This window comes from Staurois parvus, unplaced genomic scaffold, assembly GCF_062004578.1.
Source record: "Staurois parvus isolate SC_StPar_1 unplaced genomic scaffold, SC_StPar_1.0 ptg001349l, whole genome shotgun sequence".
In the NCBI taxonomy this organism is placed as follows: Eukaryota; Metazoa; Chordata; class Amphibia; order Anura; family Ranidae; genus Staurois; species Staurois parvus.
Genome location: NW_028319145.1, coordinates 1,796,342 through 1,823,906, shown reverse-complemented (window position 1 = coordinate 1,823,906; position 27,565 = coordinate 1,796,342). Strand labels below are relative to the sequence as shown.

At 41.8% G+C, this 27,565-nt stretch overlaps 1 protein-coding gene across 1 annotated transcript in view; it reads right to left on the bottom strand.

Moving 5' to 3' along the window:
* Window positions 1-13,835: 13,835 nt before the first annotated feature.
* CDH4 (cadherin 4) overlaps window positions 13,836-27,565 on the bottom strand; it is an 824,561-nt gene continuing 810,831 nt past the window's right edge. The window contains exon 16 of the mRNA XM_089661506.1: window positions 13,836-14,623. Within this exon, the coding sequence (XP_089517632.1) occupies window positions 14,417-14,623 (207 nt within the window). The 3' untranslated portion in view covers window positions 13,836-14,416. The remainder of the gene's footprint in view (window positions 14,624-27,565) is intronic.

The window sequence follows — 27,565 nt, the reverse complement described above, 5'->3', positions numbered from 1 at the left end:
GGAGGATAAGAACACTTTTTGAATGCAAGATCCTCTGTTGCTGACTGCAGATAGGCAGCCAGATGGACAACCAGGGCCACATTTATCATAAGACACAGTAGGCCTCTGTCTATAGGCAACAGATACAGCTCTTTCCTGTCTTGTTATTGGCCTTACATTTCTAGGTATTTATATAAGCACATTTATACATTGTCCCATTATTCTAAGCAAGCTTGGGACCAGCAAGGCATACTTGTGTTCTTGCAAAGCAGTGTTGCTTTGAGCACCAATGTCTGTGTGCCTATAGTCTCCAGTGATGGAAATCCAACCCTGGGTACAATATGTTCTTCTCTATATGATTGCATGTCACCTACATTTGGCTTTCCAGCCTTCTGAACTTTGGTAGACAGTTGTTTACAGTAAAATCTACAACAATGCATCTATGGGTAAATTTGAAATTGATGACATTTTCCAATACCTGTTCAATGATTCAGCAGATGGTCATATATTGTAGTCTTTGTGGATTCCTATGTGCCTTCTGCATAGTTATTTTTCCCTGTATTCTTGGTTTTATGTTCCATAATTTCATGGCATGCCTTTCTCTACTCTCCAAAATGGCCACTGATAAACATGCTACACAGCTTAATCATCACATTGCCTCTATTATCTGCCAACTGTTCCTAAACGGCACGTGTTCTAGCACAGAGGATAGTCGTACACTTGACAATCCCCAGGCAAGAGTGGGGTTACTCAAACTGTGAACCAGTGTGTTCCTGGTAAATACTGAACCATGCTCTGTACCACCCAGAGTGAGGACACCTGGTATGGAACCTACATGTTGGATAACGCTGGTTTACAGAAAACTATTTAGATCCCAGAGTTATTGGTGCTTTGCTGTCAAAGTAGCAAATCTTTGCATCTAGAAGCAACTTCATGACAACTCAGGGTTATTAATAATAAAAGAACAATACAAGAAAGTAAAGTATGGCCCTCAAAGCCACACAGATGACCATCCTTATCTAGCAGCTTGCCCACCACTGATCTAGAGATAATGCTCTCTATTATTGAACAAACGTTATTTTCCTCTAGAGTCAGGTGGGCCTTTTATACTGTTCTATAGACACAAGATAATGTTTGGACTCACGTCCATCTCTACCTCCAAAAATGCATAGTACAATGAGCGCCCAACGAGGCCCCAACCTAAAGGAGAGCTTCTGAAAACCAGGATTTCCATCAAGAAGGGATCTCTTGGAAGGGTTCCACTCATGTTTAAGCTTTAAAATTGTCTATCTATAATTACCCAAGACATTAAATAACCATATATTTAGAATGTTTCAAAGTCTTATTATCTACCTCTAAATATAATTTTAAAAAGAAGGGTTCTCTAGCTGCCTGGAACTACAAGTCCCAGTCAGCCCTTGTATTCCCTAGCAGCTGGGGAACTGTAATGTCATAACATACTTTATAATAAAAGACTTTGTGCCATCATCCTGAAAGATGTTCAACAGAAGAGTGAGAAAACGGTTTAAGAAGGTAAGAATCTCCTTTAGTCATCACAGATATACAGGCTATGCTCCAGAAAAGCTCTCCCTCTGGTGACCCCTCCATTAAATAATATACAGTACAATCCGCCTCCTTTATTAACTGCCAGTGACACTTCCTGTAAGTTAAATCTAGACTATTTATACATCCACTTCACTGGAACTGTTAAACTGCTGTTATTTCAATTGAATAATTTAACACAGAAAGCACAGCATGCCTCACATTCCATGCTTGAAAGGCAATGCTATTGGTTCTAGTTTCTCAATTCTGTGTAATGTTTGCCGCACAGATTTTACTTTAGATGCCATCTGGTAAATTAACAGAATCTACCAAAAGCTGTGTATCTACTAAATACCGATCCATCTATCTGGATACCCCTTCAGATGACTACATTTTGTTTTTTTTCCAGTGAAGGGTACTGGTAAAGGATAAGTTCACCTTTTTGAAAAAATAATAAATGGACATCTTTTTGCAAGTAAAAAAGGTGTTTTTTTTTTAACCTGAAGCCCATAGAGCATTGCACCAGTAATCAGCAGATCACTGGTGCCATGCAGGACTTCTGCAGACCTGTCAGTGTATCTGTCTGCTCGTACCTCATACTGGCAGACAGATACACTGAGAGGAAGAGATAATGAACTACCAGAGCGCTTAACAGTGCCATGGTAGTTTATTGAGAACTTCAAGCTGACAGCAGCAAAGGCTTTCGGTACTTGTAGTTTCCTGTTCACAGAACTGTGAGTGAATTACTGGCTGGATGGGCAGAGCCCTGCGTGGCTGTGTTTTATTAAAAATCGTGAAAGCGAGTCGGGGGGGAAGATCCCTAAAAACAGGTGGAACATGTTCCCAAAGGTGAACGTCTCCGTTAATGCTACAGCAAATAACTGTATGCTCCGAAACTTGTGGTGAGAGTTTGGAGAAGACTTGTTCTGTTGAGATATAACTGTGCCAATGACCACAGGCACTCCAAAATTATGTGAAAAGCCTTCCAAGAGGAGCTGTAATAGCCTCAAAGGGGAAAGGGGCATCTCCATATTATTGCCCATGGTGGTAGAATGGGATTTCCAACAAGCTAATGTATTTGTGAAGGTCCCATGTCCAAAACCTTTGGCCATTTAGTATCTAGTATATTTATTTATCCTGAATATTCATCATCTGACGTTTCTAGTTGTATAAAACACGATTTCTTCTGCGCTCTAGGACCCAGGTGGGTGGCAAATAGATGGAACCAGAACTGGGAAAAAAGCGACCACCAGTGCATCAAAGGTTGTGCAGCTCCAAACAAGGCTGGGGAAGCCCGACCAGCACTACAAAGCGAAACAAAAACGAGAAGCGCACAGACCTTGCGCCTTACTTCAATAAACAAAAATGTATTAATAAGAAAAGGTACTCACAAACAGCGAATAATATCAGGCATGTAAGTCCTCACAGGGACTTCAAAGATAAGGAGCCAGCGTGAGTCCCATCGTGGGGGTAGACACTCAGTTCAGCTGACGCGTTTTGAAGGCTATACCACCTTCATCAGAGCTAACTGGACTGAGAGCCTTTTGGCTGCTAAACATGGAATATGACCAACCAGCCTGACATATGAGATCTCCACCTCCCGATCTGTACAAGTCACGCCATCACCTGGGAATACATATATTATACTTTGTTGACACCTTGGCCCCTCCTCCCAGCCTGTGACTGCCCAACCCAGAGGGGAGGGTCAAACTTCAGTCCTGGGACATAAATGGGAGCGATCACTCTCAGTCCAGTTAGCTCTGATGAAGAAGGTATGGCCTTCGAAACGCGACAGTGAACTAAGTGTCTACCCCCACGATGGGACTCGCGCTGGCTCCTTATCTTTGAAGTCCCTGTGAGGACTTACATGCCTGATTTTATTCGCTGTTTGTGAGTACCTTTTCTTATTAATACATTTTTGTTTATTGAGGTAATGCGCAAGGTCTGTGCGCTTGTCGTTTTTGTTTTGCTTTGTAGTGTTTCTAGTTGTATCACATGCCTGCATCCACCCGGTATTCCACTAGCCTCGTCTCATAGTCCACTAGTCCACTATTCCTCTAGTCTCATAACTCTTGTGACATATTGGTGGAGGGAACGACAGTGGGAAGACACAAGGATCCAACAATCCTAAAAGGGTTGAATGGTAAAGGTTCTAGTGGCTCCTTTGACTCTGCAAGAGTTAAAATTAGAGAGCTAGAACAGTATAATTTTTTTTCCTGCAATACGTGTCTGCAATAAGAAATGAGATTCAAACTTGACAATAAGGAAAGGAGAATTCAATTGTGAATCTAATTGGTTGTTGCGGGCTTACTTCCGACCTTTAATCTGTCCATAGATGGATGGAATTTAGAACGAAAATTCTTAAGAAAAGACTTAGGAAATTTTTTACGAAAAATTCTCCGAACATTTTGAGAATATTAGAATGTCATTCAAAAGATTTCCTTTGCTTTTAACGTTAGATTTTGGAAAAAATTTACTTTACCAAATGAAAACTACAAACGCTATTAGAAATTTGTTCATTCAAGAAAGATTTTCCATCCTGCTCCTTCCAATTTTCCTGTCACTGAGGTGGAAAACTGATGTTGACCTGACTGCACTAATGATTAGAAAAATGAATTAACTTTCTTAGAACATTCTTTTCCTAAGAATTTTCAATTGAAATTTTACCCATCTATGGCCAGCTTTAGTTCATGAAACCCATTGGCTGGATGGTTCTTTTTGTCTTTTTTTTTTGCGTAAACCTGCATTATAAATAGTATAATTTAAAAAATATATTTAGTCTTTTTTTTAGGATCACATATTTGCATCTAATGTGTTGCGCTTAGCACAGCATTCTTTTTTTTGTGTGTCTGGTCAGCAAAAGGCAGAATTTACTGCGAGTTTGGTGCTTCTGAGGACTGGCGGATGGTGTTAGTCCTCCTGGTGCTTTAGTTGTCACTTCAGATACAATAAGGTAGATTAATGAACATGAATCTAGCTGCAGCAAATAATCACATGCTAACTCTGCTTGTGTAAGCATTAAACTGTCTACTAAGATAAGAAAGCCCCACAGGTTTGCCTAATTTACACTTCGAGGAAATGTCACCTTTATAGTGTGACAATCTGTAGATATCATGCCATGCTTCTTGCTTTAGTACATTGCACATTTCCCAGGAAACATTGCAGTTCTTTGGTAGTGTTGTCTTCACCCTCATTCTTATATAACTGCCTCATTCCCCTGTGGATTATCATGGTTTAATGTTCTTCCTATGCTTCTTGTATGTCTTTTTCCAGGTTCATTATAGATTGTCCAGTCTAAAGCTGGCCATAGGCGTTACACGGAAATCACTCCCTAGGACAGATACAGTATGGAAACTGTCATCTCATATTCAGGATCAGGTGAAATTTACCCTATGTATTTCCCTGTGTAGAAGACAGATTACTGTACTCCTAATTCCTTCAATATCTCCTCATTTTCTAAATCCCATCCCTGCAACTCAAACACAAAGGGGACTGTTTACTAAAGACACCCTGTGCTTCCTGCTTAATAGTACACCACAATGATTGTGCTTCACTGTTCCCCTCTTGAAGACTTGGGATGGCCGAAAACAAAGATCCCTCATGTTGTTCGTCAAGCATGTAGATAAATTGTGGAGTTGCTTTAATCCCCTTGCATTCAGCTGAATGATTCCCTTTCATACCAGAGCTTCCTCTTTTCTTAATTGCCCCTCCCCACTTGCACAGGCCTACAGATGCCTAATACAATATACAACCCTGAACAGGGGCGGACTGACAACTCATGGGGCCCCCGGGCAATAGGGGATCATGGGGTCCCTGTGTCCTTGCCCAAACTCAAAAAAGCCTATGAAAAAGGTACCAGGGGCATCTCATGGGGCCCCCTACTGACCCCGGGCCCTCGGGCAGTGCCCGAGTTTCCAAATGGTCAGTCCACCCCTGACACTGAACGCCATCCACGCCACCTCTTTTCTTCTTGTTCTGGGCACATTATACTGTTTCCACTGCTTCTTCATACATTCATTTACATTTCCTTAGTCCTTACATCTGTTCAGATCCCCCATAACATTTCCTAGATCTGTCACAGCGCTAGTCCTACTACTTAGAGAAGCAGTCCATGGTTGGATATTAGAAACGTTAACTTCACATTTCCTAGATCTGTTACAGCACTAGTCCTAGTACTTAAAGGCACAGTCCATGGTTGGATGTTGGGAAGTTCAATTTCATATTTCCAAGATCTGTTACAATACTGGTCCTAGTACTTAAAGGAGCAGTCCATGTTAGGTGGTTTAATTTCACATTTCCTAGATCTGTTACAGTACTTGTCCTAGTACTGAAAGGAGCGGTCCATAGTTGGATGTTGGGTGGTTTAAATTCACATTTCCTAGATCTATTCCAGTACTAGTCCTACTACCTAAAGGGGCAGTCCATGGTTGAATATTGGGCAATTTAACTTCACATTTCCTTGATCTGTTCCAGTACTAGCCCTACTAATTAAGGAGCAGTCCATGGTTGGATGTTGGTGGTTTAAATTCACATGTCTTAGATCTGTCACAGTACTAGCCCTACTACTTTAAGGAGCAGTCCATGGTTGGATGTTGGTGGTTTAAATTCACATGTCTTAGATCTGTTCCTGTACTAGTCCTACTACTTTAAGGAGCAGTCCATGGTTGGATGTTGGTGGTTTAAATTCACATTTCTTAGATCTGTCACAGTACTAGTCCTACTACTTTAAGGAGAAGTCCATGGTTGGATGTTGGTGGTTTAAATTTACATTTCCTAGATCTGTTACAGTACTAGTTCTAGTACTTAAAAAAGTTCATGGTTGGATATTACGTAGTTGAACTTCACATTTCCTAGATCTGTAACAGTACTAGTCCTACTACTTAAAGGAGCAGTCCACAGTTGGATGTTAGGTGGTTTCATTTCATATTTCTTAGATCTGTTAACTAGTCCTAGTACTTAAAGGAGCAGTCCATGTTTGGATGTTGGGTGGTTTAATATCACACCCTATTTTTATTCTTTTTTGAGGATTGGGGGCCAAGGTCTGATAATGCGCCAAGTTCCCAGCTCAGCCTGTTTGCTGCAGCCAAGACAAGGCTATCTCATTTTGGCAGCAAGACTTTGCAGTTAGAATGCAGCAGGAGAAATGAGACTTTCTTGCTCAGCCTTGATGTTGCTGTGGCAGGAGGCTGATCCAGGGAATCTGGCAGAGAGACCTTACCAGGGCGGCCATAGTAGATATAGAAAGTCAGTGAATAGACTGTTACTAGTAACCCTTCAGGCTTGGCTGGACAGTGAACGTCACTGTTGATATATTACAATTACCGTTCTAGATATTTTTGTTAGGAGAAAATAAAGCCTTTGGTTTTCTGAAACTGCTTCTGTATAAAAAGCGTGCGGCACTTGGAAATCACAAAGCGCACCCTCCGTACAGACTATGGTCTGAAGTCTTTACCGTCTACAGGGCACCGATCTTCCTGATTGGTCGCAGTAATTGCTGTAAGGTTACATAGAACGGCTCCTGCCTCCCCCGCCCCTATCATGCAGACTGCAGACACAAGACAGCGCTGAATTTCGGCAAATTACGGCTAATAAGCTCCGCCGTAGTGGCGTTTCAGGGATGCAGCTCTCTGCTTATAAACAAAAAGCAATTTGAAATGACTGCTTTCATTCCGGCGTGTTACAGCCGAGCACTCCAACTACATACAGAGTGATAGTAAGGCAGGCCGGGTTTGTTCTACGGACGGGCAGGTGTTCTCCACGCACGCAGGCTGCTCTGGGTATTTTGCATCGTCTTTCTTTGATAAGCCTTCTGCTTGCTGCCGGGACCGTTTTGTAATACATGTTCTGAGATAGGAACTGAAAGACAGGTATGGGATTTGATTTGAAATGCCAGGGACTCTGGCTTTCTGTAGAAGGGATTTAATAGAAAATCTGGAGCCTAAACTACAAGAATTAAATATTTAAAGAGCATCTCGGGCCAAAAGCGGCTTTCTCCATGATTAGACTGGGGTGTGTGCGGAATGCTGTTCATGGTCCTGAAAGGGAGATTAGCCCTGGCCCCATCAAAAAGAATGGAGATAAGCCGTTCAGCCAAACCACCGCCGTCGCTGCTTCTCTATGTATTTCTACAGAAGGAACGCTAGAGGGTGCAGGGCACAAAATATTCTATCCTACCTTCACAGACGCCTTGTATTCCTCTAATGACATCAAGAACATCATCTACCTCATCTGATCATCTTAGGGCTCGCTTTGTGTCTAAAATAGTGTGTGGGCCTCACAGCCACCAACCAGATTCAAAGCTTTACTCCAGGCAGATAGAAAAGACACACATGTATTAATTACTAAATACATCTGTATGTATATATATATATATATATATATATATATATAAAAAATGTGTTTTTTAATGCAGCTAGTGTAGGTACCTGCATTTGACTTGCTGTTTTCTGCTTGAAATCACCTATGCAGCAGCACTCAGACTGTGAAGATTAGGTTTGCAACATGTGTTGACAGGCAACATGCTGATAGTAGGAGAGAGCTCAGTGAGTAAGGAGATGACTTCTCCAGTCTACTGCTGCTCTTTCACCGTCCAGTCAACAGGCGGGGTGTGGAGAGGAGACAGCAGTGTATTCCTTAAAGAGACACTTGCACTTTGCCCATTCACGGTAAAGCAATGATATGTGTCCTAAGGGCTCCCCCTACTCTAGTTATAGTCACATTACCAGCAAAACGCACATGGCATCTGCCTGCACTGCTAACGGACAGAAAACCTGATGCTTTCAGGTATACAGGAGTATGTGACCTCCTTCTGCTATGACAGTGCATGGGTCTAGCAGCCAATCACTAGGCCTGAGCACTGTCACATGATGGAGGAGGTTACTTCACTGCCTCCGACACTGGTGGCACATTGGATTCCACTGCTGACTTTAGCAGAGCTAGCAATGGCTTAGGATCACTGGTCAGCTTATGAGCTACAGGGGGCCTCAAATGCTGCCCCTGACATCATCAAAGGGCCACTCATAATGTTCAGTATATGTAATGATTGAGAAGGCTGTCAGAGACGGCAGCCCTAATAGAGGAAATGAGGGTCAGAGAGTGTGGATAGGATACACCGTTGGCTGGAGATGGTTGCACAAGACTATGAATCTAGGAACATGTTACATGAGGCTGGTAGAGATCACTGCTATTACCCTAATCAAGGTTCCCATTACAGACTGCTTTGGTCCGAGGGCCGTATATCATACACCAAAGGGCTGCAGGTTGGGTACCAGGGGCTTAGGATCACTGGTAAGGTGAGTAAAACTGGGGGGGGGGGTCTTTTAAAATGAACTGTTACTTTGGTCTGAATGAGCAAAGTGATGGTATCTTTTTAACTGGTGTCATCTGCCTGCCTGTGCTCTGTGGCAGTGCTGTATAAATCCTATGATTGCATGGTCACAAATACATGGGCTAGTGAAACAGCTGGATTTCTATTTCATCTGCCTTGAGTTCCGCTTTCCTTTTATTTCTAATTTGTAATGGAAACCAAATCATTGCTTTTCCCAGAGGCCATGCAGACAGTGCATATTGCAGACATGATGTGGGAGAAGGCCCAAGCTTCTTTTGACCTCTGGCTTCTAGTGACATTTTTTTTTTCAACAACACAAACTTTGGCACATAATAAATATAAAGAATAAAATAAAATAATGCAGGGTAGAGAGGTTATATACTGCATATACTGTAATGTACAAGCATTCTTATCCCCTTATCTGCTAGAGAAACTGTTGGAGGTACTGACAGGCTTCTACAGGCAGATGCAACCTCTGTACCTTCAATTGTTGAGAATGTCCCAGCATGCCATTGCAGCCTCTGGATGGGACTTGACCTCTCTCAATAATCAAAGGCCAACAGGTTGTCTGCACCAGACCATTCTCATTTAACGTCTCCATTTTGATTCCTCGACCCTTACACAGCCGGTAACAGAATACACAGCGGCATCTTTCTAATGCCTGGTATGTCGGTTCACTCTCCATTCCCTCCTACGACCTCTCCTGAGACTTCCATCACCTCACATAATGTACCAAAAGGCACTTCTCAAAAACTTTTTTTTTAAAGATTTTTAATGTTTTTCTTTTTTATATATATATTTTTGTATTTTCATTTTTAAAAACGTTTCTAAAAAAAGTTTTTTTTTTTTCTTCAAGTTAAGACGAGAGAGTGGTGTATCACTCCAGTCATCAGAAACCTCCCTGCACACCTATGTACAGAAATGGTAGAAAGGGCGAGGGAAGTAACAGTAATGGAATGCACACATGCTGGGTTGGACAATGTTCAAGACAAAAGTTTGACAAAAGGCTTCATTCCAAGTGAGGAGTAACCAGTCCTCTGCTCTGTAATGAATTCAGGGATCTCCAACCAGTGGCTGGTGAGGCACATGAAGTGCACTTTGACATTGCCAGGGAAGTTCTCAGCAAGTGCTCAGTTGGGACACTTACTTCATTATGCACTTCGTGTGATTAGCAAAAGCTCATTAATTTTTAAAGTAGATGTAAACCCTTACCAGATGCACTGGGTATCATAAGCAATTGCTATAATAATTGCTTTCTCTTATAATACCATTTTCATCCTTTTTTTGCATCTCAGTGATGCTGATCTCTTTCAGCCTCTTGCAACGTCTTGCAGCATTAATTGCACACCATTGCTTTTTGTACTGGTTTCGTGATAGTGTCAATGGTGGACCATGCCTCCACAATATGTGTCTGCAGTGCCCGCATGTAGTTTCCACCAGGGCCATATGCCATCAAGAGACAAGCAAAAGCACACCTGGGGGACAGTTGTCACGACATACCAGGATGTGCCTGAACAAGGCCATTTATGGCTGGATCACCAAGTATTCAATTAATAAAAGCTGTAGATTTAAAAAAGGTTAAAAACTACTTTTTGAATTTCATTTGACAAGCTTATGAGATGTTAAAGATAGGGCTTAGATCTACTTTAATGAGATTCTCCAGGAAAGAGGTAAACTCCACTTACAAATAGGAGCTGTAGAGTGTTTTATAGCCCTCAACTTTTGTGAAGTTTGAGACTGACAAGTAATCAGGAGCATCTGTCAAAGAAACCAGTTTGGTTCTGCCATTGTGTATGGCGGTGCCTTCCACAACAGCAGTCTGTCTCGGCATGAATACTTCAGGTCCATACTTCACACAGTCCTTTCAGTGCCATGAAAGGTTATGGACTGGGGGCTTTACAGTCATCCTTGTAAGAAGTGCTAACTTTCCTCAAGAACCTGTTGACGTGATTTTTCATTTTCATATATTAGGGCTTTTTCAGAATGACATAGAGCAGTTACCCCTTCAATTAATTAGTCAGTGATCTGCTTCATACACTGTATGGCCAAAAGTATGTGGATCCCCCTCCACATGACTGAGTTCAGGTGTTTTGCAGTAAAGAGTACTGATAATGCTACAACATATAAAGACATTTCACACTTTGTGCTAACATTTTGGGGAAGGTCCTTTTCTGTTCCAAACTGATCGTGCCCCTGTGTGCCAGCTCCTTAAAGACATGGGTTGACCAGTTTTTTGTGGAGGACCTCGAGTGGCCTGCACAGAGCCCTAAACTCAACCCTAACAAGCCCCTTTGTGATGAATTATAATGCAGATATTCTCACCCACAATCAGTAGCCAACCTCACAAATGCTTTAACTGAATGAGCACATATTCCCATAGACACACTCCAAACTTGTGAAAACCGTCCCAGAGTGGAGGCAGCTAGAACTGCATAGGAGGAACGGGGGCAACTCCATATTAGAATGGGATCTCCAACAAGCTCACGTAGATGTGATGGTTGGGTGTTCACAAACATTTGGCCATATAGTGTAGGTGTGGGCTTGTGCCCATTGAACATCTGTATTTACTCTGCACTGACTTAATGAATCAGCCATTACACAGTCAGCAGTTCTATGTGAATGTGGCCCACAGGTAGATGAAGGTTGGAGACTTCTGCTGGTATAAGCCAAAATACAGTGGATGTTTATGCAACATTAATAACCAACACATCTGTCTTTTGAGAATTTCAAGTCTCAGTGTAATATGTAACAGCGATGGCATACATTGTTTAATTGTACCTTCTGCTGTCACATGATGCCCTCAGCCATTTTGTGGGCACAAACCAATGCATTTCAGTTAGACTATAGTGTATAAAGCTATCAAAAAAGTGGCATCTCTGTGGCATTACACATGACATTTCCCAAGTGGATAGTCCCGATGATGCCACAGTAATGTCACTGGTTCCTGCTGAACCTGTACACTGCACAACCTAACAAAACAATTACCAGAACAGTGTGCTGTAAACAGGTACACTTTAAAAGGCCAGAAAATATAAAGTACAAGTTAGTGTATATAAAAGACTTGTTGATAATATGTCAATGGTTAAAGTGGTTGTAAACCTCAGACATGAAATATGAACAAAGAGCATCCTTCTATATGGTGTACTTGTCTCTATCCAAAGCACTGATTCCTCTCTGCTGCCTCCCTCCTCTATTATCAGCATGAGTCACTTCTGACAGCTTTTTTGACTCCAATAGATAATTGGGAGAGGAGGAGAGCTCCAGCACACAGCCTGTGATTGACAGCCACATCTGTGCATGTTCCCCCTGTACTGTGAGGAGGGGTGTGTGTCCCTTTCCACTAATGAGGGCTCAGAGCTCCCCTCACTGAGCTCTGCAGTGTCAGACTTCAGCTCCCTGCTGCTAAAGCTAAGTGATGCTGTGCAAGGATTTGTTCACACCAGCTGATGCGTTGTGGTGTGGTGCAATCCGGTCAGATCAGCGTAGTGCTGATGTGCTGATGTCAGCATGTTGCAGTCTTCACTTGTTTGAAATGTCACTCAGATATCTCACAAAATTCAACTAGCTGCCACGTGGTGCAAGGCAATGAAATGCCTCACACTGTGCTAAACAAAAGTGCAAGTTGCTGTCCTTCTTTTTCACTGCACACTGCGTGCACACTAAGGCAATGAACTGGTGTAAACCGGCACACAGGAAAGAAGGCTTTTTGACTGGACATGCTATGTGGCATCACTGAAAAAGCCACGCCAACACCGTCCCACCGCATCTGGTGTAAATATGTAGGTTTTGGAAGGCTGTAGAGAAGAGAAGACTGCAGATAAACAGGTACAACCTATGTAGGAGGATGTGTTTCATCTCTCAGAGGCCAGTCATTTCACTGGTTGTGGGTGAGGTTTTACAACCACTTTAAGTCAACATTTTCAGGAGCTTTCCAGAAACTGGGGAAGATGGAGGTGATGTTGCAGTGAGGGGACTACTATTTTCCTGAACACAGTGGACTTTTAGCAATTTCAGTGAACGTTCAGCAATCATCAACATCTTTTTCAAGAATATTGCCAGCTGTCTTTGGATAATTTCTTTACAGAGTAGCTCAGCCTAAAGGTTTTCACTTCACAGGTCTTCACTGCTATCTAACAAGAAAGCTTTCTATCCCAATTGGGGGGCATGTGATAGTCATTTTGTGACCTGTGCTCTCTAATGACGTATTCTTAGGCAGGTAGGTGACATAAGTAGCTCAGCACAAAAAGCCAAGCTCACCTGTTAAACACATGTAGGGGGTCTCAGAATACAGTGAAGACCTTTCAATCTCATACTTTAAGTCCATTTTGGGCAGCCGTGCCTTAAAGAGAAGATCCTGTAGAACAAGTTTCTCATCAATTAGGTTCACTTTAATATAAAGGCAGCTGGAATGCCTCATCCCCAAATTAAAAAAAAACCTAAATATAGTTATTGATCACAGAAGCAGACACGTGGACATCTCAGAGCCGTGACCTGCGCAGTGACGGGCCTATTTACAGTAGACTTTGGCATTGACATTAATAGGTTGGCATACTACATTTGCACTGGCCATAGGATTGACGGCCATCTCCAGAGACAGCTTCTGAGACCTTTATCTATACTTTTTTGAGGGGCTGCAAGAGTCTAACTCCCTCTACGGCAGTGTTTCTCAACTCCAGTCCTCATAGACCCCCAACAGGTCATGTTTTCAGGATTTCCATTATTTTGCACAGGTGATTCGATCAGTTTCACTGCCTTAGTAATTACCACAGCTGTTTCATCTGAGGGAAATCCTGAAAACATGACCTGTTGGGGGTCCATGAGGACTGGAGTTGAGAAACACTGCTCTACGGTAACTTTAAGTCCTGTAAACAAGCTCACAATACAGGAATGTTCCAGTAATGATTCGAATCGTAATATAAGCTCTTCATATACATTGCAACTTGTTTTATATTTACTGCCTCTTAAGAGTTTGAAAAGAAAACTAGAATTTCTTTTGAAAGTACTTCTGTATTTTCTTTAAAAAAAAAAACATTTTGTATTTTTTTAAAAAAACTTTGTCAAGTTCATGTCCACAGCCCAACATCGTTAAATGACATAGCCTCGTTTTCATATGTTATCAACGCTAGACAACCATCTTGCCCAAGGTGCTTACCAGCGATTGCGATACTTATATCGTTTAAAATGACAAACTTCCGGACGGTGGCCAAAAATAACCATGGACTTGGTTAGATGCCAAAAACGTAAACGTCAGACTTTCTGCAACATAGGAGACAATAGTGCGTGTATAGCATGCCGGAACAAAGAAAAAAAAATATTACATCCCTCTTGCCCGTAGCAGAGCGGAGTAGAAAAAAAAATGAAGAACAAAAGGGATCGTTGATTTAAATTTTGGCCAAACTGAACTGGAATGAAGCCCATGAAAGAAAGTCTGTCTAGTTTAGCACTAAAAAGAACGCAGTCAGGAAGAGGGGTGGGATTCGGGAGTTTAATAATAAAAGAAAAGGAGGAAATGAAAGCTGCCGCTGTACAACCGAGGAGGTCACGTTCCGATAAAATACAGATGTCCTGTCAATCCTCCTCTCCCCCGCCGTACAAGTCAGCCAGTTTTTTAAAGCGGGGTCCCCAGTCGTTCAAGTACTCAAAGTCCTGATCCTCAGAGCTGGAGGAGTTGAGGGAGCTGACGGAGCCCGCGGTGGATCCGCTCCCCTCATAGTCAAAAACCAGCAGCGAATCGTAAGGTGGGGCGGTGGGGTCGTTGTCTGCCGCTCTCAGGCCCTGTGGGAAAGATAGAAGGAGTTAATCAGACATAGTGAAGTGTAACATATTGGAGGCTGCTCCTGTATGCAAAAAATTCAAAAACACAGGTTCTCAAACACAGAATTACCGTTTTTTTTGTGATTGAGAAGACTGGCAATGTAATGGTGCCAAAGATTCTGAACAAGATTTTGAAAACAAACCCATGCCACATTCCCAGTCATAATAAGAAAAATCTGTATGTACAAATGAAAAGATCTGGTATTTCTGTTCATACAGTCCTGAGATTAAGGCAGAGATCACAGCGGGTGACTCCACCTTTATATGTTGGAATACAGCAGTGACCTAACTCAACCCCCAGATTTTTGAATGGGTCATGACAAAGCAGCAGGAAACTGATGAAGGCACCTCCCTGCTCACTCTGCTGTCTCCTGTGTTCACAATGCAGCAGGGCAGCTGCTCTGCATGGGACTTAGTGGAGATCAATGGAGTAGCAGTATCTACTACAGTGATTTCCAGTTTCCAGAGACCCCACAGGTATGGTATAGGCATAGTTACATAGTTAGTCTGGCTGAAAAAAGACAAAAGTCCATCCAGTTCAACCATAAAAAAAAAAAGTTACAATCCTATACCCACAGTTGATCCAGAGGAAGGCAAAAAAAAAAGAAAAACCCAGCAAAGCATGATCCAATTTGCTCCTCCTGGGACAAAAATTCCTTCCTGATCCCCCATGAGGCAATCGGATATTCCCTGGATCAACTTTACCTATAAATGTTAGTATCCAGTTATATTCTGTGTATCCAAAAAAAATCCAGGACTTTTTTAAAGCAATCCACTGAGCTGGCCAGAACCAACTCCTGAGGGAGTCTATTCCACATTCTCACAGCTCTCACTGTGAAGAAACCTTTCCATGTTTGGAGATTACATTTATTTTCCTCCAGACATAAAGAGCGCCCCCTTGTCCTCTGTGATGACCTCAGGGGGAATAAATAGTTCAAGCTGTATTAATGTAATGGTGTAATTATGTAAAACTATCCATACCTGGAATACTTCAGGCATAAGCTATGTTGTCCATTTGTGCAAGGGATGGCCAAATGCCTTAATTGTTAAAGGAGGAATACAGTCAGAGCTCTTTTGGCTGTACTTCTCCTGTGGATCACAGTAGTGCAGTTTGTTCTGCACTCCTGTGACCCGTTGTCGGCTGACGCCACTCAGCCAGTCCAGGCTGGGGAAAGATCCTGGCTTCAAATTTTGGATCCACCCCAGAGTCTAGAGCGGCACCTAGCTCAGCCTCTCAGTGATCTGCTCAGAGATCTGCCAGCCGCTCCCTCCCCCTTCAAAGCCCAGCACTCCAGTGAGTGAAGTGGGGGGGATGCAGAGCAGAGAGAAGTGACTGACAGTCCTGCTCTATGCTCAGAGCGTAGAGGAGAACTCAAGGATCAGCAGTCATGTCATTGCAGAGCTCTCACCCTTAGAGCCGGCGGGGGACAGATAAAGCATCCACCTAGGTAAGTATGATTGGGCAAAAAAAATCCCTCACTTCTATTTTAAACTGCATATTGGATCCACACACACATCACAAGTAAAACATATAATAGTGGTAATCAGTTTTATTTAGAAATTAACAAAAAAATGCTAATTTCCTCTTTTGTTTTTGGGTATCCAGAACAAAAGAGGAAATTAGCATTACTTTATAAACCAGGATTTTGTTTTTAATTTTTAAATAAAACTGATTAGCACTATTATATTTTTGACTTGCGATGTGTGTGTGTGTATCCAGTATGAGATTCTGAATTTTCATGACACCAGAAAGCTGGACTTCAGTGACCCAAGCTACAAGAGTTGGGGTGTCTGACCCCGAGACGTGGGCCTACCATGCTGCACTGCAGTACTGGCAACAGTAGATTGGGGACCTTCTCCTGTTTAATGCCTGTAAGTGTCACTATGGGGCTCCTGTGTTTAAAGTATAAATGTATAGTGATCTTTTAGATTTTTTTTATTTATTATGGTCAGGTTATTATAAAATACTGTATTTGAATATTTATATGCCCTTTAAATCAGCAGGCGGTGCTGCCGTCTCCTTTTCAAATTTAGCATTGTATCTTTTCTGGTACAACGATGCTAAGAAATAGGAAAAAAAAAAGAAAAACTTGAACCATTGGGGCTGTTGAGCACAGGTGTATATAACAGTGTGTTCACTGTGTACATTGTTTTTATGTATCTGAATGCAGCAGACTGTAGGCTATAGGGCTCATGTACACATCTGCGTTGTGGTCAGTATTCCCCCTGTAGCACTGAGCTGATTAAACCAAAACAAGAATCATCTGCATCTGTGGTCTGATTTTGTAAGTATTTTATGCGGGTTGCGTGTAAATGTTTCTGCAAAAAGTAATTATTTTAGTAAGCATTTATTCAATTATTCGGAATGACTGAATTCTGAGGTCATTCCGCGTCTGTGCTGCCTAGTGAATGACTCATTCAGGGCCAGGGGAGAGATATAAACCTAAACAAAGTGTGGGAAGGCAGAATGTTCTCGGCAGATTTCAATTCTATATGGATATACACATGTAAGTCCTTCTACGCCGAGATGCACTATAGTCCATTTCTTATGCAGGATCTGAAATCGGTTTGCTGCCCGGTGTGTCATTTCCCTTGGGGATCTGAGACCTGAGTTAAAATATTTGTACCTGAGACTACCTTACAGGGTACTGTTGTCACCACGACAATTTGGACACAGACAGCAATTAAAACTACGGTATATCAAGCCCTCTGCACTCCATAAATATGTTTTTGTTCTTGTTTGTGTTCCTATTGAGAGATTTCCCATCACTTCCCATCATAAAAACTCCCACAGGCTGAATAACTGGCATGTTCTGGACTTTACAAAAAACAAATTTTTGCTACTTATTTATGTTGCTGTACAGGGGCGGACTGACAACTCATGGGGCCCCCGAGCAGTAGGGGATCATGGGGCCCCTGTGCCCTTGCCCAAACTCAAAAAAGCCTATGAAAAAGGTACCAGGGGCATCTCATGGGGCCTCCTACTGACCCTGGGCCCTCGGGCAGTGCCCAGGTTTCCAAATGGTCAGTCCGCCCCTGTTGCTGTAATATCTAAGGGTTTGATGTCTGTTCTAAACACCATACTAAAGAAAGAAGCACAGTGTACACATACTGCAGGTTTTTGGGTTGTATGAAAGGGTTTCCCATATTTTCTGATTGATGCGCTAAATTTAAAGAAGATCCCCTTTCTGTATTTTCATACTATCAGGATTGGGAGTTTGTGTTTTTACCTTGAGTTTTAATATCACCCCCATTTTTCACACAGAAAGAAAAGCAGTGAAACCCTTCCACAGCAGACGTAAATTGGGACTTTTGTCAAACGACAGATCAGTTGTGATTTTCCTAACTGGTCATTATCAAGGGGGGCCAAATTCAACATGAGAGATTCCTCAATACAGGAGTGTTCAGGAATATTTTTTCCCATGGGTACATCTAAGCTGCTCTCAGAATGGATGTGTTCGATGTTATTTGCAGGTTATCAAATGCCTATATGGTCGCATGTACTAATGTGAAAAAATAAGTACAACCCAACAGAATAGTTGACTTTTGCAGCATATTTGAAGAACCAAACATGAGATCTTGATTCAAATAGTGCCTACAGGTGATATACTCAGATTAAAACACAATAACATTTTGCCATTTCACTCATTTATTTAAGAAAAATATCAATACATGGAATGGTGTACGATGAAAAAGTAAATACACCTTTGGCATCAGAAGCTGGCATTGCCTCCTTTAGCAGAAATTTTCTTTTGTAAAACTGCTGACTGATCTCTGACATCCACTCATTGAAACTTTCCACCACTTCACCATTCAAAATTTAGTAGCAAGATGTTTGTTGGTTTCCGTGCATGAACTGCCCATTTCAAAATACGTCATTTCAATGGGAATCAATTATGGCTTAGACTAAGGCTGTACATAGCCCTCTCTTCATTCTTTCTGAACTGTTCCTTCCTTAAATTTCCTAGTGTCCTTACGATCTTTATCATGTTCAACTTCAACCTTTGGACAGATGACCTTATGTTCCCACTTTGATAAGATGTTGAATGTATAGCTGACACTTGTATTATATACTTGTAATGTATTGTTGGCACTACACCACTTGTAGATTATGTTCATTACAGCAAGCTGCCCATGCCCTGAAACAGCAAAGCAACATCAAACCTTACAGATTATATCACCACGCTCCATAGATGCTATGAGGTTCTTCTGAATTTTGAGCCTTTAGTTTGCAACAAACATGGCTACTGTTACCGTGACCAAACAACTCTTTCTTTGATTGATCATTCTTCAGCACATTGTTCCCCAAGGTCTGGTCTTTGCCTATGAGTTCAATGGAAAACTGTAATCTTCCTCTGTTCTTTTTGGACAGCAAAGGCTTTCTGTTATACCATGCATTAAATAGTGAAGCGCTCCCAAATTATCTGAAAAAAATTCCCTCTGTGCATACCATAAATACCAACTGAACTTAAAAATAATCGATACTATAAGGTGATGAAAACCATATAAACTAGAATGCATAAACACCTCTCATATATACCAATTATTATTGCCTCTTAATAAATCTGTGATGGAAAATAACAAATATAAAATTCATGATAAATACTCAAATATCAGTGATAAAATCAATTATCATAATAATACTAATTCATAATAAAAAGATGTGACAAATCGTGATAATTGTGACAAACCTATAGATCAAAAATAGTGATTCTGCAACAAAATATGTAATACATATATCCTGTGATAAACCCTATAACAGAAAAAAAATAAAATGGATCACTACTTAATTCAGTGATAAAATAAATGAACTCAGTGTCCGGAATTAACTCAAAAAGTCCATGCAAAATGTGAAAACACTCTGTGATCTTCACTTCTAGTGCTCAAAAAGGAATCCTCCAATGGCAGCAATACCTGCTCACCTCCCCTCCTTGACCCACACAGGGCCACAAGGCAAAAAAACTCTCCTCAAAGGCAATCCTTTCCTCCAGGCAACTCAGCAAGGGACCTCAGGACTTCCACTCCACCTCCTCTCAACACGTCATATAGGACACAAACAAAAGCTTCCCATAGTGTAATACCGTTTATTAGGAGTAATTTGGCATAACATACTTTTCCCACTCACATGTAATCCTTGTATACAGCGCTTTCCACCTCACATCATGGGTGTATTCTCATACAGGGAGGGAAACAAATATGGCCGCTGCGTCCGGACAAACGTCCCCACGTGACCGGAAGTGACGTAATCTCGAACTGGGAATGGCGTTTATCACGATTTGTCACATCTTTTTATTATGAATTAGTATTATTATGATAATTGATTTTATCACTGATATTTGAGTATTTATCATGAATTTTATATTTGTTATTTTCCATCACAGATTTATTAAGAGGCAATAATAATTGGTATATATGAGAGGTGTTTATGCATTCTAGTTTATATGGTTTTCATCACCTTATAGTATCGATTATTTTTAAGTTCAGTTGGTATTTATGGTATGCACAGAGGGAATTTTTTTCCGATAATTTGGGAGCGCTTCACTATTTAATGCATGGTATTTATGACTTATTGGTTGAGGTTGAGTGATTGCAGCTAGTAGATAGGGACTTACCCATATCAAGCGCAGGAGGATACCCCCCCTAGTTTAAAGGCTTTCTGTTAACATCACTTGTGAAAGTTGAATTGGTGCAATCTCTTTCTGATTGTAGATGCATGTATTTTGCACCCAACTGTTTAAAGAGTTACCTGAACACCCTGCATACAACTTCTGTGATTCTTGGAGATGTCTTTTAGCATCAGTCAGCTCTTGGGCTGCATTTGCTGGGCCGACCAGTCCTGAACAAATTAGCAGTTGAAGTGGACACCGTTTGTAGATTATTTTCCCTACAGTGGAATAACTGATTTCAAATCATTTGGGGAACGTTTTAAATTCCTTGTCAGACTCAGTGGGATGCACAACCTTTTTTTTCTGAGGGCCTTAGAGAGTTGTACGGATCTTGGTGTGATGACATTACATACACCAATAGCACAGAGAGCTGCAGGTTTAAGTAAGGTGGGTTCTACCTGCATACTCTGAGTTATTCAAGATTATGAAAATACGTAAAACATGTCGATTGTGTGTCATTTGTTTAAGTATGTTACCTGTATCTGTGGACACTATTTGAATCCAATGTTTGACTGTTCAATTAAGTTGAGAAAGTACAACCATGGGCTATACTTACTTTATTACATGACTGTATTGGTATTACCTGGATGATAGATCACAGATGGCAGACATTAGTCACTACAACAAGCATCATTCCACATTTCTAGTGATTGATCTTGTGTACAGGTGCAGGGCATGAATCAAAAGTCCATATAATAAGTAGCAGAGCTATTTAAAGTCATTGTCCACACTACTGAACACAATGAAAACACATCACAGGCAGGCATTACAGCCTGGCTCTCAACATCTTGGGCTAAACCACTAGTGTGGGCGTTTACTTCATGAACCACAGATCAACCTAAGAGATAAGGTTGCTGCTAGACAGAGATACAAGTTCTTGCCTTTATGCATTTGTCAATGCAGTGCACACATGAAGGAGAACAAGCTCCTTTATGACTGAGATATGGTAGTAGCTACATGGATGGAGCACTGCCTGGTGACCTGTAGACCTCAGTTCAAATCCAGTGTTTAGCTATTTTGTAAGACTCCGTAAGCTTTGTAGTTCTGAAGTAGGAGAATGAACACTTCAGTAATTGAGTGATGTGGTGGCTGGGAGGCTAAGTATGCTGACAGGTTTGTGGGAGACCTGGGTTCAAGCCTCACTGAGGGCAAGCCATTGACTGCACTGCTTGAGTGTCCTAGGTATTGCATGGTGTGATACCTAGGGGGAAATATGTTGCATGGGAAGTAGAAATGAATAAAATTGGCTAAGTACAAATTAATTTTTGGGCTGCCCCAGCAAGACAGCCCATTGTTAATGTTGTTGCATTGATATCACAGATTTTGGACCGAAGGGGGCGGGTCCTCAACCTAATGTGTTGCCCACATATGTTTCAGGCCTGTGGGGGCCTGGGACTGGAGCAGACTGGTGGGTTGTCCATGGCCTCCAAGCTTTCACTCAGGGATTTGAACTGGAGTCTACTGCGCTTTCAGTAATTTGCCCTTGGGGTCTACAGCGCTTGTGTGGATTTGAACTGGAGTCTACTGTGCTTTCAGTAATTTGCCCTTGAGGTCTACAGCGCTTGTGTGGATTTGAACTTGGGTCTACGGCGCCCTGGTCAACGCTCTCATCCTCTGAGCTATTCACCTCTGCTCAATAGCTTGTGGGTTTGTTCTCCTACTTTAGGAGTTGTCAGGAACTCAAAGGGATAAGCCAAGATTTGAACCAGCAACTCCAAAATAGCTGTTAGAGCCAGGGCTGTGCGCTATACCTCTAATCCAAAGCCCAGCTCTGGCTCATAGGTTTAGCAGCCAGCCCTTTGGACAGCAACACTTAGCAAATCCATGCATAGTGAGTTAAATTTATCCTTGACTCCTGATAGTGTTTGTGCTGGCTCATGGTACAAATTGGTTATTGCTCTCATCCACTGAGCTATCACCTCCTCTCAATAGTCCGTGTTTCCTTTCTGCTACTTCAGAATCACAATATCATGATTTGTAACAACACCAACACAAAGGGGAAATGGGCCAGCTGTGGGATTCAAGCTCCAGCCTCCAAAACTACATCCAGGTCCATGGTGAGCCACTGAAGAAGCTGATTGAGAAGACCTGCTGACAAATTTTACAGGTAGACTGTGCAGTCTATTAAGTTTATGTCTGCATTAGTCCTAGCTCTGGGATTAAAATCCAGGTCCCAAAACTGTAACCAAATAAGAAGTAGGTTAATTTAGCAAGCCATCAAATCTGCATGTTAACCAGACTTGATGACAAATTACAGTAGACTGCACAGCCCTTAGTGTTAGTTATGGGATGAATTATAACCAACTCTAGTATTCAAACCCAGGTCTCTAAAATCAACCAAATAAGCAACACACCATCACATGCATGAAACACACATATATATATATTTATGGATCACAGTCACACAAAAGGGCAGAAGTCTATCAACTTTTGCCTCCATTAGGTAATGAGGCATCTTCCTCATAGTTTTGGAGGTATTTGACCCCTATAGGTAGTGTTGGCAGCAATTTATTGTATTTATGATGGGAAGATTTGGTGATGCCACTTTGAAATATCATCTGTTATTTTCAGTGCTGGTGCTGGAACATGGAGTGGGCTGTTCCCGGGAGAGTTTGCACTGTTGTCTGAGATGTTGCAAGCAGTCTTGGTCCCATGGCTCCAAGCCATAAACACAGTTAACACCATAGAGACTTTCTGTTTTTAGGCTTTGCCTCATTTACTGCTCAGTATACAAAGTCAAGGTCTGGGGACATCTCACGTGATGATGAAAAAGGAAGGTGGAATTATTAGCACACCAATCTTTTGCGACATACAAACGTTGCCCATAACCATTGTGCAAGAAGAAATTGAAAGAAGCACTAGTCTCTTTAATCATGCAGGCTATCCTATTGAGGTTTGAACCCCAAACAATTCTGTAACTTTCACCAAACTCCATCCCCCCAGGAAGTGACAGACACAACAGGGTTTATTATCAGCTTCTTTGCTGCCATTCTTTAAAGTACATGTAAACTATAATTGAATCACATTTAGACTGCTCAAGTACTGTGTATCCTAAACAGCTGCATTTTTTTCACTTTGTTTTTTTTAACCCTTGTTGCTTGTCAGTGCTGCTGTTCTCCCGCATAATTTTTGCAACCACTTCCTCTCTACATGCACTTAAATGATGGCTTTGTTGCATTTCTTGGTGCAGTTTTCATGATGGTGACAATGGTTGTCTCCATGCCTACATAATGGGATTGAATTGCTACAACTGGAGAGTGCAAAATCTGGTGCAGCTGTGCATGGTAGCCAATCGGCTTCTCACTTTAGCTTGCTCAATGGAGTTTTGACAATAAAACCTGGAAGATGATTGGTTCCTGTGCAGAGCTGCACCAGATTTTGCACTCTCCAGGTTTAGTAAATAATAATGTGTGTTGAAATATCCTTCTGTAGTCTCCATCGAAAGTCTATGTGATGAGGTGACATTGCAGAATTGGAAGACTGAAACAGAATGCTGTAACCCTGTAACAGGAAATGTGGAACAAGTGTTTTCATGGCAGGATCATCAGGTATTGGTTCAATGAGAGCTGCAGATTTAAACATGTTGGTAATCTGATTAAAGTGATTCTAAAAGAAAGATTTTTTTTAAAATAACATATACCTGCTCCGTGTTATGGTTTTGCACAGTGCAGCCCCAATTTTTTTTTTGGGTCCCCCCGTTGTTGGTCCTGTCTCCTCCCCCCTGAATAGTACCCGCAATAACAAGACCCACCCAGAGTCCCTTGTTGAACAGCAGCGAGGACCTGGAGGTACTGGAGTTTAAAGGACAAGTGTCCCCTAAAAAAATGACAAGTGCAAATGAAAGTGCGCCTGTACTGAGAGATACATTTAGTCTGCAATTGCTGAGCTCCTTGTGAAAAGGTCTGATGGTCTGTGAGTACTTAAGCTGGCCACAAACAGTTCGAACCTCGGCCAGTTCAGCAGGGACCAATCAAGATCTGATCCATGTATGGACAGGCTGATTGTATCCAAGCTGATCCATCGATCGACTTGGGTACAACCAGCATGTCGGATTTCTAGCATGCGATTATTGTCAGCTGCAATAATCATTGTGTTCCCCAGGCAGAGATGGCTCCATGTGAGCTAGAGAACACAATAGTTCCTCAGGATGGATTCCCCCTTCCACACTGACTGTGTTGGTGAGGGAATCAAGCAATTTTCTTTCCTGCAAGCCCTTGATTGCAGGAAAGAAAATTGCATCGTCTATGGCCTACCTTAGAGTCACTGATTTAGAACAAGCCTGCAGCAATTGAAGTGAGTATTGCTAATCTGCATATTTGTTCCGGGTCAGTAACACAAAGAGTAGGAAGCCATAAGACCACTGGGAGGTTAGCAGTGGCAACCTACAGATTCATCCAGTACAGGTTTTCATTTAGGACTTTACTGCATGAAAATGCTATTCGGAAAAGCCATTCTTTCCTATGTGGTTGGTTTTCACCTATGTCCTGCAGTTTATTGCATGAAGGGAAAGGGCAATACATCCCCTATGTGTGTGTGTGGGGGTTGAGGTGCATGCAAAGTTTAAATAGACTCTTACAGTCTGCATCTCTGTACTGTGCTACTTCAACAAGCATTTTGGAATATGTGGTGGTGTGTACAGATCCCATCAGACTGTTTATATGGTGGGGGAGCACTCTTGTCACTCCCATGCTCCCCCTTGGTCTCCAGTTGGGATAAGATGAAGTCTTGCTTTGTTGTGCCAGTTGGGAAGGAATAGTGGTGTCCAGCCTGGCTTCGAGGCTGCATCCTCCCCAGCACTGGACAGGCCCTCCCATGGCAAGACATGCATAGGCTAGCCTAAAATATAACACTTACCAAATGCTAAAATGATCAACATTATAGATTTGTAGATTCTTTATTACTATTAAAGAAATGACCAGCGTAGAAATTAACGTAACACCAAACAAAAACTGATATACTTACATAAAGTATGTCTAAAGTAACTTATAATACAACAGACCTACACATAGGACAGCTGCACTGCAAAAAAAAAAAAAAAAAAGAAGACAGAGGGATTTGGGTCCAAAAGCAGAACGCCACTGTGCTCAAAGCTATTCTCAGGCCTCCCCAACACTGTTTTGTTGATTCTCTCCCAGGAACCCACATAGGTGGATTAATTCACTAGCTGAAGAAGATTTGCCTGAGCTCTTGTACCATAATCTACATCATATGCACTGTAGGAGAGGCCTGAAGGCATGTTTGTTGGAAGCCAATTAGATGATATTGGCAAACAGTTTCAGCGTAACTTTCCCTAGCTGCACATAATCATTTTCCTTATTAAATGAGCCCGATTGTGTGCTAATGATACTGCCTGATGGTAACTTTAACAGTAACAGTGCAGAGAGCAATGATGACGTCATTCAGAGTACTCAGGCAATGCCAAGGGCCATAGTGAGCTAAGAAGGAAGGGGGGGGGGGGGGAATGTGATTTAACCGGACAGAAAACACCTACTCCTGAAATATCAGTTTTGGATGAATTTACGGTTTAACTGACCGTCAACCCTGTATGTAACTAACACAGGGGGTACAATTACAGCAAATTACCCTAATGGATTTCCTAATATGTCTCCCCACATGCCCCTTTTACTTATTAGGTACCAGAATGACTTACAAAAATATGAATATTCTGGTTTTTACTTTACTAGATGGCTAGGAACAGAATAGCTAAAAAAAATTGGGAAGGATTGTATTATATTTATTTAAATAATGTCATCTGACACATCAGGGGAGATTTACTAAAACTGGAGCACTCAGAATCTGATCCAGCTGTGCATGGGAACTAATCAGTTCTAAATTCAGTTTGTTCAGTTAACCTTTGACAATAAAACCTGAAAGCTGATTGGTTACTATGTACAGCTGCACCAGGTTCTATGTGCACCAGTTTTAGTAAAGCCCCACCACCACCATGAAGCTACATTATCAATGCAAATTTTATATTTTATGCGGGTGAAAAACACAAGGTGCAGGTAGGAAGGTATACAATGCCTTTAAGGTACCCATAAATGTGATTCAAGCACAAGTAACAAGTTACAAGGAAGAGTAACAAGTCTATTTCTACACTTTGATTGAAAGGTTCAATAATGCTTCATTCACGCAGGCGTACTACACTGTACTCCCATGTGAGGGCTGTGTATACCTGCACAGTGATGTACAGGTGCTAAGTGCATCCCCTTCAGTTCCACTGATGTCTAAAGGGACACAGTGGCTACACAGACACTAAGGCTGCATTCACACTTGAGTGAATTGTAGATTGAATCTCGAAGCTCCAAAAAAGCTCAAGCTTAAAAAAATCAATTATTCTCTATGGTGCCTGTTCACACCTGATCACACGAACAGGCACCATAGAAAACAATTTATTTGTTAAGTTTGAGCATTTTTGGACCTTCGAGCTTCAAGCTACAAAACGCTCAGTTGTGAATGCAGCCTAATTTGATATCTGTGCGGGTGTGCATTCACAGACAGTGTGAATTTGGGGCCATGCACAAGCAGAGATGTCATATTGCAAGCAGCCACTGTGTCTGTGCAGCCTCTGCATCCCAATAGACATAAATAGGACTGGCTGCACAGCGATGCATTTAACATCTCTGCATCACTGTGGAGGCAGAAACAGCCCTCGCATGGGTATAAAACAAGGCCTAATGCAAAAAATAATTCCAGGTACATTTATTACAACATTATACTCTCATAATTCCATCATTTGGTTCCCATAATCCTAGTTAAAGCCCATCTCCATCCTTTTTTTTTTTTTTTACCCGCTCCTCAAATGTATTGTCACCTGGGGGATGTCTAGTTCTAGTGGTAGATGCGTTTTCCAAGTGATTTCACGCAGTCCGTACTATATTTAAGGGCTTGTTAGCCCACTTTGATCAAATAGCAAAAGTCCAACTTAAACAGACTGCTCACACAGGGGTCTTCTTCAGCAAAATACATATAACAACAGCAACAAAAAAATGTGAAGCTAGCTGGCTATGATTTGACAGCACAACTGCTGCTAGAACACTGGCTAGTCCTGGCTCACATAGCAATGGTTTGCAGTACATTGCAGCATGGGCCTACTCCTGGCCTCCTGAGTTCTCCGCTACTCACTCTCTGAGACCTCTGGACTTCTTCCACCTTCCCTGGACCCGTTAACTGCCTCAGTTTTCTTGGCTTCCAAGCCCACGTTAACTGTCCTGGCTTTCTTAGTCCTTTGGTAAGA